The sequence below is a fragment of the Xenopus laevis genome, chromosome 9_10L (assembly GCF_017654675.1).
Source record: "Xenopus laevis strain J_2021 chromosome 9_10L, Xenopus_laevis_v10.1, whole genome shotgun sequence".
NCBI lineage: Eukaryota > Metazoa > Chordata > Amphibia > Anura > Pipidae > Xenopus > Xenopus laevis.
The window spans coordinates 125,494,590-125,511,673 of NC_054387.1; the positions used below are offsets into that span (position 1 = coordinate 125,494,590).

General features: G+C 42.4%; 1 protein-coding gene across 2 annotated transcripts in view; it reads right to left on the minus strand.

The window, feature by feature from the left end:
- Positions 1–17,084, minus strand: part of srrm2.L (serine/arginine repetitive matrix 2 L homeolog) — a 33,641-nt gene that overhangs the window by 2,787 nt on the left and 13,770 nt on the right. For both annotated transcript variants that reach the window (XM_018236738.2, XM_018236737.2), the window contains 6 exons: positions 16,568–16,636; positions 15,926–16,076; positions 3,701–10,533; positions 2,748–3,002; positions 1,856–1,957; positions 1,257–1,349 (listed from right to left, as the gene is read on the minus strand). In XM_018236738.2, the coding sequence (XP_018092227.1) occupies positions 1,257–1,349; positions 1,856–1,957; positions 2,748–3,002; positions 3,701–10,533; positions 15,926–16,076; positions 16,568–16,636 (7,503 nt within the window). The remainder of the gene's footprint in view (positions 1–1,256; positions 1,350–1,855; positions 1,958–2,747; positions 3,003–3,700; positions 10,534–15,925; positions 16,077–16,567; positions 16,637–17,084) is intronic.

Here is a 17,084-nt window from a genome sequence, read left to right on the forward strand (position 1 = left end):
ATTCAATTTTGAAATCTGACATGGGGCTAGACATTTTGTCAATTTCCCAGCTGCCCCATGTCATGTGACTTGTGCCTGCACTTTAGGAGAGAAATGCTTTCTGGCAGGCTGCTGTTTTTCCTTCTCAATGTAACTGAATGTGTCTCAGTGGGACATGGTTTTTTACTATTGAGTGTTGTTCTTAGATCTACCAGGCAGCTGTTATCTTGTGTTAGGGAGCTGCTATCTGGTTACCTTCCCATTGTTCTTTTGTTTGGCTGCTGGGGGGGGGGGGGAGGGAAAACTTGCAGTACAGCAGTAAAGAATGATTGAAGTTTATCAGAGCACACGTCACATGACTTGGGGCAGCTGGGAAATTGACAATATGTCTAGCCCCATGTCAGATTTCAAAATTGAATATAAAAAATCTGTTTGCTCTTTTGAGAAATGGATTTCAGTGCAGAATTCTGCTGGAGCAGCACTATTAACTGATTCATTTTGGAATTTTTTTTTTTCCCATGACAGTATCCCTTTAAGAACAATGGCTTTTACATGCTTCTTGAAGTCGTATCGGCTGTTCTATAGAATATTGGAACTATGGCTGATGCACCAATGTTTCTATATATCTGAATATATATCTATATATAGTTATGAGCCAACTGGACCTTCACCCGAAGACTCAAACCTCCAAGGGGACATAAAAATACTGTGCTGTGTCTAGCAGTCACTAATGCTAATGGTTAATGGGGACATTACATTTTTTTCAAAAATATTAGCAGTTCTTAAAGGACCAGTAACATTAAAAACATTTTTTAAAAATGTTGTTTCTACTTAACAAAAAAAACAAACACCAAGACACTTTTAACTTTAAATTTGCAAAGACTTTATTAAGAAATAACTTACCGATTCTTCGCATGCAATCCTCTTCAGAAACGGCCACAATCCATCGTACGGCGTTTGATTTCTCCTCACAAGGCAGGGAGGAGAAATCGAGCGCGGCACGATGGATCGATGCCCTATCGCCATTTCTGAAGAGGAGCGCAAGCGCAGAATAGGTAAGTTATTTCTTAATACAGGCTTTGCAAATTTAAAGTTAATTGTCTTGGTGGTTTTTTTTTTGTTAAGTAGAAACAAATTTTTTAAAAAATGTTTAATTTTACTGGTCTTTTAAATGGAATGTCACATGAGCGCCCTCTGCTGTTCAGTCTGGGTGACAGCCATTACATTGTAGCGGTTAAGCATTTCTCCCTAGAGAAGACAGAGGGCTCTGTGAATACCTTGACGTTCTTTTGTGAGAGTGTCTGGAGCCGGGTGAATCCTTTCGCCTCTTCCGTTCTGGTGAGTCCCGATTCCTCCCAGAATCCCTTTCTCTAAAGTAAATAAAGCACAGATTATCATTTGTGCACATAAAACGCAGGCTTTCCCCAAAAAATTAACGCGAGACATCGTGCAAAGCATTGTTAGCGGCTGGACAATGTGTACAGGAGAGAAAAGTACATGGAGCAAATGATTAGCATGAGGGGTGCATAATATATAAGCATAAATAATATCGCAGACAAAAAACATCGACACGTGTGAAAAACAATTTGCTTTCATTTGAGTCTGGTCCTTAATGTGGAGCCCCTGATATTGCTAGACAACAAATCTCAGCATCCTTCAACATATAATCAAGAGTGCATGCTGGGAGCTGCAGTCCAGTAAATCCTGTGGACTCAAGGGTAATAAACTCTGCATTTTAGTTCCTTCCCACCCAGCATATATAGTTTAGGTAGAAGCTATACATTATCTGTCTTGCCAGTAATCTGAGCCTTTAAAATTGATTATTCACCATGTAAGTGGGGAGCACTAAGCTTTTCTGATGAATGCCTCGACTTACCGCCTTCGTGGGGGAGATGGCTGGCGCCTTCGTTCTGCAGGAGAGTAACTTAGGGAACGGGAGTCACGCAGAGAGTCAATAGGTTTCCTTGGGCTGCGCGATCTGTGGAGTGACGGATAAACATTATTTCCATTAGCATTATTAGACAGCCGGCTAAACAATCTAACCAGGAAGAGATGAAACGCACCTTCAATCGCTTCTCTGCCTTTTGGCTAAGATCAAGTGAAGTACCTGAATTGTCAGTTGGGAGCGGCAGACCCTTCTGATGAGACGGGGGAAAATACTTGATGCTATGGCCAAAGGTCTAAAAGGTTATAGACAAGCCAGAGTTGCTGTGCCCCATACACAGGATCATGCTTTTAATCTTCCTATAAGCACCTTTTTCTTTGCTCTGGCCTTTTGGCTAGGCAGAAAATTGTTTTATGCCGGCCGCCAGCCGGAACCTTAACGGGCACTCGTGGCACAAGCACTTATTTGCACTTGGCACTTATTTTTTTTGTGTTTGTTTCATCTTTTGTGTGCAAGATTCTGTTTCATGGGTTTGGGTGTTGGAGTCCTTTGGGCCAGGGATTGGTGCCCTGGGGGAAACTTCCGTGGAACACAGGGTAAAGGGACTACCAATAGCAGTGAGGCGAGGGGAGTCTGAAGAGCCTTACTCCCTGCCTGTGCCTTTTTGTGCTGGGGGGTGAGGAAAGATGGGGCTCAACTTAGCTTCACAATCGGTGAGCCCAACGACTCATGTTGTCTTCTGGCCTTGGCCTGGGACAATTGGTTATTGGAGCCCATACCTTTGGTAGGACTCTCGGGGAGCACCTTGCACTCTGCACTTGAGCACTGTGCACCAAGGGTGCTTTGAAAGCACGATATAAAAAAAGAAAATGAAGAAACTCACCGTCTAGAAACAGGAGATGTGCCCTTCTTGCTGCTGGCTTTGTTGGAGGGAGAGGAAGAAGAAGACGATGAAGAGCTTGAAGAAGAGGACGAAGAGTTGGAGGAATCTGAATTGGACGAAGAACTGGAGGATGACGAGGAGGAGGATGAGGACGAGGAAGTGGATGAGCTGCGGCTCCGTGAGTTCCGTTTCCTTTCTAAAGGAACAGGGGGCTCTGCTGCTTTGGGGGGTTCTGCCGGCATAGGGCTGGGAACCCTGTAAAGAAAAGAAAGACAGACCTTAATAAAAGATAGATTACTGTGTGTGTGTAACTACACATTGGCCACATATGGGTCAAGAGAAGAGCCAGGCTTATTGTAAATGACAACAAACACCAGCATATTCATTAGATCTAACTGCAGACAAAGACTATGTGGCTCATTAGTTATATACAATCATATACTAATTGGTCAAAACACTCAAAAGCAGTCAGGAAATCAAAACACTGTATTTTGTGTCTTAACATTCCTGCAGACTGGGGATTGTCCAGTATATGCAGCTCCTGAGTAATGTTTATGCAATCATTTATGTTTTATTTCATAACTGAAAATAAAAATCTAAATAAAAAAACACTCTCAAAAGCACCTAACTGGGTGGGACAAGGTGGCTGGCATGTAATGGACAAGATCCAGAAGAGAACAGCTGTACTTCAATACTTCCAAAAACCCCACAAAGCCAAAAACAATACATACAACACCCGAAAGTATCCAGTGACTAAGGCCAGTTTCCACACACATGCCCAAAACATACTGGCAGGCCAACTGGTTTCTGATAAAAACTGACCACAGCGTAAGTGATTGTGATAGGGACCTGAAATAGTACAGTATGTTCTACAGGGAGGGACAGATGTGAAAAATGTAGAAATGTAGTACTGCGGAATATGTTGGCACAAAGAAAAATTAAGATACACCTACCTGTCTGCAGCAGGAACATTCCCAGCATCCACAGAAGGCTTCTTGGGACTAGAGTCCGAGCTTGAGGATGAAGAGGAAGGACTGTCGGATGAACTACTCTGCTTCCTTGACTTTGAGGTTAAAGATGGTGAAGCCAAGCTTTCTCCAGCAGAGCCCAATGGATGTGCAGGTGATGCAAGCCTCTCATTCCTACTTTCAACATTTGCGGTCATAGAAGAAGATGTGCCTTCAGTCAATGTCAAGGCCTCATCTTTTGGGGAGTCTATGTTTACAGCCATCTTACTATCTTTTTTCTGGTCATGGAATATTACGTCTGAACTGTCTTCCCCACTTTTAGATGCTGGAGGGGTTCCAGGGACATCTCTAAGTAGTCTTGGTGGTGACCTGCTACATTCATCCAGTACATGCTCTGGCTGCGCAGGTGAACCCCTACTGGAGTCTCTCTTGTTGGAAGCAACATCATCTTTTATGTACCCAGTCTGCTTAGTGTCTGAACTTCCTCCCAGTTTATCACTGTGTTTTTCAAGAAGTTGGGGTGATGGGGACTTCAGCTTGGATGAAACAGCAATGGCAAATTTCTGATGAGTAGTGGAATTTGATGGGGAGGTTGAACGACTTTTACAAGCTGGGCTTAAAGTACGGACAGGAGAAAGGTCACTTTTTTGAGACAGTCTAGATTTTTCGGACACCAGCCTCTGATTCTCATTATTAGCATTAGATTTCTCTTGCGTAGCTGCTGGTGAATGCCCATCGCTAAGCAAAGTTAAAGCTCTGGAGCTCTGTGAACTCTTGTTTCTATCAATTGAACGGGACCTGGCTCTCTTTGCAGGGGAACGGGACCTCTTCTGTGGAGTCCGAGATCTTCTTCGTCTTGAAGAGTTAGATCTTTCCCTGCGATAATTGGTTTGTTTATCTCGTCTACGTGGAGATCTCGATCTTCTTCTTGGGGAAGACCTGGATCTACCACGCCGGGGATAACGAGAAGATTCATGTCTAGACAATGATCTTGATCTACCTCTCCAAGGGGAAGACCCAGAACGGCCTCGCCGAGAACGCCAAGGTCTCTCAGCCCTCGTGGGAGATCTAGAGCGTCCACGTCTAGATGATGGAGATCTACGGCGGCCCCACCGCCTTCGCTCCTGCCAGGAAGGTGAACGAGAACGATAACGCCTTGGGGGTGATCTTGAGCTTTCTCTGCGAAACCGCCTATCAGTCCTTGACCTGGAGCGGGATCTAAATGCTCTGGGAGGTGTTCTAGCCTTGTTCCGTGGTGGTGTTCTAGATGTTCCTTTTCTGGAGGGAGAATGTGAAAGGGATCGTTTTTTCTGTCTCGGGGATTCCCTGCCTGCCAAACATGAGCGATCCTTCTCTCTAACAGGTGACTTGGAAGAAGAAACTGAGCGGCTCTTTCTTAAAACATCTTTGACTGTTTTTTCACTTAAGGGCTCAGGTTTCAGAGGGACAGATGATTTGCTCTTTACTGGGGATGCAATACGCCTTATTGGAGGAGGATCTTGGATAGTGTCCTTCCTCGGAGAGGCCTCTAAACCTACATGCATTGACCTCTCTTCCGAAGAGCTGTGTTCATTTTCACTTGAAGAATCAGAACTGCTGTCTTCAGAAGATGAATCGGAGCTGCTGTATTTTTTGTTCTCAGACTTATGATCTGCACTTGGAGACTTTGAACCTTTTCTTGTAGGAGTAGATTTCTTTTGAAGCGGAGCGTCCCTTTTGTCAGATATATCAGGGGAAGGTGTCCGGCTCCGAGACTGACAAGAGTCTGCCCTTTCACAAGTTACCATAGACGGAGACTTGCTTGGTGACATGGCAGCTTTGAAACTCCTTGGTGGAGACCTTGAGATACTTTTTTCTAATCTTACTCTACACTCATCATTAGTCACTTCAACCTGACCAGAATTGTTGGGTGATGCTTCATTATATTTCTCATGTGATTTTGCTGGGCTGCTTTCCTGAATAGTAGCATGATATTGCTTGTAACAGTCTTCAGGTCCTGGTGACTCATTCATTTTGTTTTCAATGTGCAATTTCTTTTTTGGTGCAAGCTTTTCCCCTGACAGTGGAGAGTCAGGGCTCTGTTCTGTAAGACTGTTTGTCGCAGACAGAGTAGGTGACTTTAATTCACGTCCTGACTTAATGCTTGCCTGTAATTGTACAGCGTCTGTTATTTCCAGTTCTGGTGAATGTATACTTTTTTTATTAGCCACATCTGGTGTGTTAGGTGCAGATGACCTAGATTTATCACAATCCACGTTTTCAAGAGTTCTGAGCTTAAAAGATGGTGAAGATGCTGACTGTCTTTCAGTTGTCTTTAACTTCTTTGCAGGTGGTGACACTACAATATTTTGCTTTTTTGAAGAGTTATCTTCCTCATCTTCTGAAGATGAGGAGGCGGAGGAGGAAGAAGAGGATGATGATGAAGTAGAGGATGATGACGAAGAGGAAGAAGAGGAGGAAGAGGAGGAAGAAGATGATGATGACGATGAGCACAGAGATCCAGATTTCCCTTTCTTGGATGGGTATTTCTGACTTACATTGTGTCCTTGGGACAGTTCATTTACTAGAGATTCCGATGTCATTTCTGATAACACACATTCAGTTTCAGCCGTTACCTCTTCCATGCTGGGGTTTGATGCAGTAGCCTTTAAATCGAACTGCTGGCCCTCAGTCAAAAGAGGCAGATCTAATTTAGTCTCTGATCCATTAATAGCTGGACAGAGTAAAGCTTGAACTGTGGAATGGGCATCAGTCATACTTTCCTTGGGAGAAGACTTGGTTTTATTGGTTTCACGAGGCGGAACCAAACCTGCATACAGTGAAAACTGGTCTTCAGACTCCGTTGATTTAGACTGTACCAATGATTCATCAGCAAATGCAAGAGATTCAGTCCTGGTATTTGCAGAATGAAGACTGGATTTATGCCGTTTAGAAGTTGTATCTTTATGTGAAAGAGGTGAGGCTGATTTTCGAGGAATTTGTAGTGGTGAACCTGTATGTAAAGATGTCTGCCGTTGGTCAGAATTTGTGGTCAATGCTGGAGACTTTGATCTCCGGGTAACTGCATCAGTGGAAGATCTAAGTGCCCGCAGAGGTGAGCCATACTGTGTTCTGTGTGGAGGTGTTTTAGATGATGATTTTCTCTCCGATGACGATTCAGACCTGCTACTATGCGTTTTTTTCTCACTCTTCAGTTCTGTACCACCTTTACTGTGAGGGGATTTTGGAGACACAGATTTTTGTGCAGGAGTCCTATGTCTGCTATCACTTTCAGAAGATGATCTAGAAATAAGTTTTTGTTGAGATGTTTTATGCTCAGTATCACGCTGAGGTGAAGGAACACTGTCTTTAGATGTAGACTTTCTGGATCGATCTTCACGATCCAATCGAGAAAAGTCTTTAGATTCAGAGAGCCTTGAATCTGAATCCTGATCCGATGAAGATTCAGAACTAGATCTATGACTAGGTGGTCCAGATTTATGTTCTCTTTCTATTGATTCTGAACTACTTCGCTGGGACAACCTAGATTTGTTGTCATGTTGTAATGGTGAAGTACTAGTTCTGCGCTGAGATTGATTACTCTTATGTTCATGTTCAGAGGATGATTCAGAAGAACTTTTGTGCTGGGCTCGCCTAGTTCTAACTTTATCTGATTGCGATCCAGAGCTACTTCCTCTCTGCAGTGCCCTGGTTAAAGGCTGATGTTCAGAAGATGACCCAGAATGGTTTTCTCTCTGCGGTGGTCTGGATCTAGTTTGCTGATTCAAACACTCTTTGCTTGCTTTGCTTTCATTTGGTCTAGATTTAGAATGCAGAACTGATGAGGACAAAGATTTTTTTTGTTCCAATAGTCTAGAGTTAGACTGGCGTTCAGAAGATCCAGAACTTGATCTGCTTTTACGTGCCCGAGTAGGTTGCCGTTCTGCCGATGAAGATTCAGAACTAGGCCTGCGCTGAGGTACTTTTTCTTTTAGCGGACGCTCTGAAGAAGAGGCTGAACTAGCTCTGTGCTGTATAGATTGAGATTTACGTTCATGTTCAGAAGACGATCTTGCCCCATCTCTATGTTTTGGCATCCTTGATTTTGCGGCACTTCCTAGGGACTCTTCAAATCTAGGCTTGGTTTGGGGTTTCTTTGATTTGGATTCATCATCAGATGACCTAGTATAAATCTTGTGTTTTATCAACTTTGCTACCTTTGATAATCTTGATTCACATTCTGAGGATGATCCAGAGTTAACCTTCTGTGAAGACAGACTCTTAGATTTTCCTTTTGAACTTGCTCTTACTTGTAATGGTTTTACTTTACATAACCGACCTGATGAAGATCCAGACCTGTTTCTGCTTCTTGAACGGCTCGAATCATAATGCGATGAGGATGATGAGCTAGACCTAGCTTTGCTCTGATAATGCTTTGTTTTCCTGACTAGCTCTGAAGACTTGTGCTTAAGCGGAGGTGATTTGAGCCTTGAATTACTTTCTGAAGAGGATCTTGAATTATCTTGATAACTGCTTTTATGCCCCATAAGCATTCCAGATGATCCTTTTTTTGGAGGCGTTTTAGATTTAATCTCACGTTCTGAAGAGGAACCAGACTGACCACATGGGGATGAGACTCTTGATCTTTCTTTACGAGCAACCATTTTATTAGACTGAGAGTCTATCACTTTTGCTGAAGACCTTGAAAAATCACCCTGGCTTTGTCTAGATGATTCCCGTGACTTGGTTTCCAGAGACCGACGCTGACCTATCGCTTTACGCTCTGGAGACGGAGACACAACTCTAGAACTTGTGCTAGCTCTAGAAGAGGTTTTCTTGCTAGTAAGAGTATTGTTTTCTGTTGATTTACCATGTTGCTTCAGAGACGCAGGTGATCTTGACCGGCTCCTGCGATAACTCTCTTTTTGCAAGGACTGTTTAGCAATAGTTGTTTTATAGGTTTTAGCCTGTTCAGGAGAATGACTCTGTTTTCGGTTTCTTACTCTTGGCTCAGGCGAAGAGCTATAACCTTGTCTGCAAGAGTCTAATTTTGCCCTCTCTGCTTTGGACATAGACTTTATTGGAGTGGGTGACCTTGAAGCAATTTTCTTTTGGTTTCCTCTAGAGTGGCCACTGCTACGTTTCTTGGGTGACAAAGATCTGCAAGTATACGTTTTTTGCTGTGGTGACACAGAGCGTGAAGATGACTTTTGTCTAGATTTTGAGACCTCACGCACATTGGGAGAAGTTATCTTTGCATGTGTTAGTCTGGAGTAGGACTGTTTCTGCCTAGATGTTGAACGGGATCGACCTTTTCTTTTGGGTGTTCGAGAACGGGACTTCAGAGGTGAACGACTAATCGATTTAGAATGCCTGGAAACAATCTTAGAACGTGACTTGGTGTCCTTCACAGGTGACCTGGAACGTGACCTCGAATCATTTGGCGACAAAGAAGGTGAATGTTTACGTTGCTGCACTGATTTGGAGCGTGACCTACCTCTTTTCTGAGGAGTGGCGGATCGAGATTTCTTCCGTCTCTGTTTAGATCTAGATCTCTTCCTCTGATTTAAAGACTTAGAACGTGATCTAACTTTCCGAGTTGGAGAGGAAGTTCTTGACCTTTGTTTAGTGTATGGAGACTTAGAACGAGATCTAGCCTTCCTCTGAGGTGATCTCTTGCTGGGTTTTGCATTTCCCACTGGTGATCTAGAATGGGAATTTGCCCTACTTTTAGATGCCTGCTTGTAAAAATCCCTCTTGTGTGTTTCTCTGCTTTCTCTTGATGTATCCAGCCTCCGCTGTGGAGATCTGCATTTCCCATGTCCCTGAGATGATCTGTCCCGTTCTTTCTGATGTCGTGGGGGGGTTTGTGAAACAGATCTCACCCAACGCTGTGGTGTTCTTGATCGATTCCTGCTCGGAGAATTAGACAGGACACGCTCTTTTCTTGGTGAATCACTAGGAGACTTGGCTATCCGCTGTGGGGAGCGTGCCCTTTTGTGGGGAGAATATGCGGGAGATCGGGCTTTACGTAAAGGAGTTTTTGATCGAGCCCTCCTGGGAGGTGTGTTTGAAGGAGATCTGTGTTTCTTTGGAGGTGTTTTTGATTTAACACCTCTAGGGGGACTATTTGATACACTTCTCTTCCTGGAAACGCTGTTGCGAGTATTTCGCCTAAATGGAGAAACCTTTGATTTTGATTCTTTTATTGGACTCACTGACCTCCCAGGTTTACCATCTCTTGCACCTAAATTAGCTCTGGTGACTTTACCCTCCTTGCTGTGGGTTAGGCCTCTTCCCTCAACGTTTTTTGTTCTTAATGGACTGGATTTTACACTTTCAGAGGTTGCAGAAGAGGAAGATGATGAACAAGAAGAGGAACGGACACTGGGTGAACGCTTCTTGCTAGAAGATACAGGAGACCGCCTGCTTCCAGAGTATTTTTCAAATCTTGGAGAGGACTTTGTGTTTTTCTGCGGAGAGTTTTTACTTCTAGAAGTACTTCTATCCTTCCTTGACACTTTTGCAGACACAGATTTTCCCGCGAGGGACTTCCTGAGCTCTGGTGAGGATACTTTTGATATCCTTTCTCCCCCTTTTTGATTGGAGAAGCGTTCATTCCCTTGTGGACTCTCTGGTCTAACTCTTTTTCGGGACAACTTGCTGGAACTGGGTGAATCTTCGAGAGCTTGCGGACGGGAGGATTTTTTTTCAGATCTAGAGTCCTTTTCCCGTGCTCTCTCCTTATCAAGATCTTGTATGTCCTCTTTCTCAGTACGTCTTTTAGGAGATGTAGAAAGCGAAAGGTCCCTCTGATCTAGCTGTTTTCTTGATACTTTCTGTCGATAAAGAGGGGATAAAAGGAAGTGTTACCATAACAAAATTATTTGAATGCTAAAACAATTTTTTGTTGTAATATTGATGTGTAGGCAGCCATCTTGGGTCATGATTCCCTGATCTTTCGCTTTCAGAAAGACCAATGGAACTGCTTTCAGATAAGCTATAATTTCTACTACTCAGTGTAACAGAAGGAGTCACAACTTAGGTTAGCCGGACTTGGATTTTTATTATTGAGCGTTGTTTTCATATATAAAACTACCGTAAGTGGGGCATGGGAGAATTTCTAGCAATGCAGGTGTCAGGAAGCCGCTATCTGATTACCTTCCCATTGTCCTGCTGATGCTGATGGGTTGCTGGGGGAGAAAGGAAAGGGGTGATATCACTCCAGTTTGCAGTGCAGCAGTAAAAAGTGACTGACATCACAGTATTGTTTTGTAGGGTAGGCACTCAAAGAGCAGTCTTCCAGGCAGTAGTAGTAAAAACAGGTCTTTTACTGAGGTACAAGTGTGTATCACAGCCTGTGATCGTACCTCAATAAAAGACCTGTTTTTACTACTACTGCCCGGAGGACTGCTCTTTAAGTGCCCGCCCTACAAAACAATACGGTGATGTCCGCTCCCTTATGCTGAAGGCTTGGGGCAGAGCACCTGAGCCTCCTCTACATGGTGAGTCTCTCTAAAGAAATGTTCATATGATGAGATTAAAGTTTATCAGAGCACAGGTCACATGAATGAGGGCACCTGGAAATCGAACATGTCTAGTCCCACATCAGATTTAAAAAATATAAAATTAACATCTATTTGCTCTTTCACATATGATACTAAGTTCTTCTACATACTTCACTACGGAAGGTAATATAGCACACATTATTAGTGACACTTCGACAACAAAAGAAATACAAATGCCAACAAAAGGTACTGCATGGTATTGGTTGCTATTGCTCTTTTAGTCGACGGGCAAGATTCATTGGGTAACAAATGAAATGAGTACACAACTATATCCTAACACAGGCCATTTAAACCCATGCACCCTTCAGTAACACGCGCACCCAATATATAAGTGAGCACTAGTCATAAATACACTAAATGCAAGTTAAAAATTTGCACACTGTAGAAAAACCTATCACTTTAACTCAAGTAAACCAAAATAGATTTCAACACAATAAAAATTAGAAGTAAAACAGGCTTCATTAGAATAGTATCATTGCAAATTTAAACAGATGTGATACAACTAATCCAAGAAACAGTTTCTAGCTAAAGCAAAAATGGATATTTGACAGAATATTGGGACCCTTTGTAAAGTTAGACAGACAACAGGAATCCCAGATAGAACATGAGTTTTTGCAGGTTCAAAATTGGAAATAAGAACATCTGAATTCAATGAGATGGACCAGCAGGAATATTGAGTCATTGTATTGGATGCATTGTCTAGATTAGTGGGCGTGGCTCTTCAAGCGATCCTAAAACGATGACTGCGGTCTTTTGCTTATGGTTGGGTACTGCAGTGCTGTCGTTTGGGCCAATGAAAAGGTAGGCAATAATAGTAAGGTCCAAAAAAAATGGGACTGTGTAGTGGAAGCAAATTAAGATCAGATATAAACCCAACAGTGAATATGATGTGTCGAAAGCTTGTGGGATCAGATGAAAAGGCAGGTCTTCAAAAACAACTCCGTAGCATTGCTGGTAGCAGACACAGAGGCTAACAATCTGGAGCACCCAGGAACAGAGATAAGTGTCAGGTTGGGCTATGGATACAATTATTTTAGACAATGATTTGGGGGGTTCTTTTCAGACATTTCTCAGCAGAGAAGTACGGAGACTACCTTCAAAAGTACTCGATGAATATAGAAAATCTGTGGCTTGGGTAGATGGGCTTCCAACTGTCCATAATTGGGAAGAAAAAAAATGACGTCCATAGAGCTATTCTTTGTTCTTACCTGAAGTGGCCTCACCTGTAAGCAATTTAATGGGGGTGCCCATCCCAAAATTCTTAGCACCCAATATGTGTTAAAAATGTACAATTGCTTAAAGAGTTCTTTGAAAATGTGACTGCTAGTAAAAGCAGTTCTCCGTCTGCCAGTTTTTCCTCTGTGCTGGGCCTGACTACTAGTACAACCCAGAAGTAGCCAGCTGATTGGCAGACCTAGTGGAGAACTTGTTTTCATTCTGTGGTTGCAAATCAGAACTAGAGAACAGAAAGGGATAAATATTGCTTTCACTTGCAGTAACACTCACAAATAGCTTCATAATAGCTGAACATTTTTAACGAGTGTTTATTGGAGTGAATTAAATGCCGATCATATAAACAATGTCTTTTGGATGGAAGTCGTCTTAAAGCTTCACATCAAGCCCTGGACAGTTAGCCGACCCTCAGCTACACACGACTTATAGGCAATATATGCGGCTGTGGGACAACAGAATATGCAACGCTGCATGTAACAAAAGACATGAAATAAAACTGTACCGCAACTGTCAATATAAAGAATGCACTCTTGGTGACTACCTCGATTCCCGAGATCACATCACCTTTCTATTCAATCCTTTTAGCAGCGGCTTTCTTCTCAAGTCAACTGCAGCAAACACTGTATCCACAATCACATAGTTCCTAGTCACTAATTCAACCCATAGTTTAAAAAAACCCTCCTCCCTACCCTGTGTAGACCCCCCTCCTCCCCCCAGCCTACCTGCTCCCCTCCCCCGGGCAAATGCCCCTAATTTCTTTCTCACCCCTCCATACATATTCTGTCCTCGGAGTCCACGGCAGCCATCTTCTTTTCCGGTAATCGTGTGTGGCGGCATTTTCGGTGCATGCGCGGTTGGAGTAAATTTCCAGGCCCGAACAAGTACACATGAGCCTAAAGTAATGGAAATTTCCAAAAAAATTTCAGAAATTTCCATGACTTTCGGCACATGCTCAGTGGTTCAGGACAGGACATTTACTCCAACTGCGCATGCGCCCGAAACTTCAGAAAAAGACCGAAGAAAGAAGATGGCGCCCATGAACTCCCATGGCCAGAATCTGCACAGAGGGGTAAGTAAAAAATTAGGGGCATTTGCCGGGGGGGGGGGGGGAGGTTTTCTTTTTATTACAATTTGAATTCTCCTTTCAAGCAAATACAACTTTTGCACAAAGACAATCCTGGCAATGGGGTGTGTGCCCCTCTAGGGTTACAGCACACTTTTCAGGGAGGTCAGGTGTTTCCAGGAACCAATCACCCAACAGGAACTTGCAGAAATGTTATTGGGGCGGTGACTCAAGTTTGGTAAATAACCTGCCTGTAATTGGTTTCAATCCTACAGTGAGCTCATGTAGTCTTCAAGGCTAAAGGGAGCATGTCCATTAGCTAAATTGTGTGCCTCATTGTCCTGACAACCCAACACAGAGGATTCAGTTATCCTTGTCCAGAGTTCATGACATCCTATAACAAGATCATTAAAGGAAAACTATACCCCTCAAACAATGTAGGTCTCTATAAAAAGATATTGCATAAAACAGCTCATATGTAAAACCCTGCTTTATGTAAATAAATCATTTTCATAATAATATACTTTTTTAGTAGCATGTGCCATTGGGTAATTTTAAATAGAAAATTGCCATTTTAAAAAATAAGGGCCACCCCCTGGGATCGTAGGATTCACGGTGCACACAAACAAACCATACATGTTAGGTCACATGAGCCAATTAACAGACAGTTGTGTCTTTTGCTTCCACACTTCTTCCTGTTACAGTTAGAGCTGTAGTATTTCTGGTCAGGTGATCTGAGGCAACACACAGACCATCACAAAATGGTGGCTCAAGGCAAGAGGAAAAAAAGGGCAATATTTACCTAAATATATATTCCAGTTTGGTAAGATTCTTTAATATGCCACTTAATATCATAAAAACTGTTGCTTAAGTATTCATTTTGGGGGTATAGTTTTCCTTTAAAGGGATACTGTCATGGGAAAACATGTTCATGTTTTTATCAAAACACATCAGTTAATCGTGCTGCTCCTGCAGACTGCACTGAAATGCGTTTTTCAAAAGAGCAAATGGATGGTTTTATATTTAAATTTGAAATCTGACATGGAGCTAGACATATTGTCAGTTTCCCATGTGCCCACAGTTATGAGACTTGTCCTCTGATAAACTTCAGTCACTCTTTACTGCTGTACTGCAAGTTGAACTGATATCACGCTCCTCTGTTCCACCCCCCCCCCCAGCAGTCCATCAGCAGAAGAATGGGAACGTAACCAGATAACAGCTCCCTGGTAGATCTAAAAACAGCACTCAATAGTAAAAATCCATGTCCCACTGAGACTCCTTTCTCTCCTACATTGAGTAGGAGAAACAACAGCCTGCCTGAAAGCAGTGCCATAGTGCAGCACTGGCTCGTTCTGAAAGCACATGACCAGGCAAAATGATCTAAGATGGCTGCCTACACAACAATATTACAACTAAAAAAAAATATACTTGTTGAAACTACAAGGAACATCTTCAACAGACAAATGAAGGAATTTGAGAGTTTTTGTTGGACTCCTGTCCACTTTTTCGGGGTAGTTTCCCCAAAAATCTCTCAAAAATAGTACCATGGATTAGATCTGGTCCCCTGTAAAGATGTTATGGATAAGATATACCCAAGACAGGTTCAATGAGAAAAAGTCCCAGAATAATAAGTGACTGTAAACTGTATGGGTTTAATGACTTTCATATATTACTTCTGGCTTCATGTTGATCTTTCCTATTCACTGCCTGGCAGCATGTCCGGCCTCCACAGGATGGTGCCCAGCAACTGCTTAAAGGGGAACTATCGCAAAAACGAAAATTTAATATAAGCTTCCTCGAATCGAAGTAAGAAACTTTCTAAATGTAGGAAGTGATACTCTCATTCCATCTCTATGCCAGGGGGCTAAAGGAGAACCGAGAGGATAAACATACTGAGACCAAATTCTTCTAATGGCCTTAAAAATCAAGCAACATTTCATGGCCACTAAAGATTAGCTTAGATTGGCAACACTTACATTTTAAAGGCATTGCCCAAAAAAAATGCTGCTGTCTTAAAGGAACACAGCAGGGCACACCTCAAATGTACAGCTTATCTCAAGCTTACAGCCCAACGTCTCTTGGCACCTACACATCATTTTTGGCATCGAGGGGTATACGTTTAAACAAAGAATGGATACAGATATGCTTGATATCTAATGACCAACTGCTGAACATGAATTTGTTTAATCCATCCAGTCTTTCATCGTTCCTCCTGCTTTCAACTGGGTGTATGTATAGGCATCATATCATAGTTATTTGTAGAACTTACATACCCATAGCAGTGTAGTTTCACCTCTGAAGGGAAGAACTCAACTACAATACTGAAGACAATATATATGCCAATTAAAAGTTAAATGAACCACTCACATCTTTATAGGTTCTCTCTGCTGGACTACGGCCTCTCTCACTTCTTCGACTTCTTTTCGGAGAGACAGATCGTTTTCTCTCTGGGCTTTCCTTTGCAGCGCTCGAATGTTTGGCTCGATCAGATTTGCTTCTTGGGGGGCTGCTTCTCGATCTAAAAATAGTAATCGACAATGAGACCGCCTACCTTTTGCATTGCTCATTAAAGAGGTTGTTCACCTTTAAGTTAACTTTTACTACGATGTAGAGTGATATTCTGAGACAATTTGCAATTGGTTTTAATATTTCTATTATTTGTGTTTTAGTTATTTAGCGGCAATCCAGTTTGCCATTTCAGCAGTCTGGTTGCTAGGATCCAAATTAGCCCCGCAATCATGCTCCGATTTAAATAGACTGGAATATGAATAGGAGAGGGTAGAAATACATTTGTAGTCTTACAGAGCATTTGTTTTTTAAGCTGGGGTCAGTGACCCCCCATTTGAAAGCTGTAAAGGGTCAGAAGGAGGAGTCTAATAATTAAAGAAACAAAAAATGAAGACCAATTGAAAAGTTGCTCAGAATTAGCCATACTAAAAGGTAACTTGAAGATGAACCACCCATTTAAGAATCCACAACTTCACATAAAGGATATCGCTCCGTAAGTACCTGCTGCGGGAGGTTTCTTCTCGTGAAGAGGAGGAAACATCTCTCTGCTTTGGGGAGGCACTAGGAGATCTAAATAATAAGAAAAAAAAGAGCATGTGAGGAAATGGCATATATCTGACATTAGCAACTGCAAATACTACTATCTGAAAGCTCACAATATCATCACTCGCAGCTCTGCTTACCATTTAAGAAAAACAGAACCCGAGGTATCCAAAATACTTCACTAAAGTAAAGCCTCAAGATCGTTTACTAGGTAGAATTCGTCAGTTAAATGAACAGTAACATCAGAAATAAAGTAATAAAAATATAATGCGGTGTTGCCCTGAACTGGTAAAACGGGTGTGTTTGCTCCAGAAACACTAGTAGATAACAGATAAGTGCTACTATAGTTTATATAAACAAGCTGCTGTGTAGCCATGGGGGCAGCCATTCAAGCACAGGATATACAGTAGATAACAGATACGTACTACTATAGTTTATATAAACAAGCTGCTGTGTAGCCATGGGGGCAGCCATT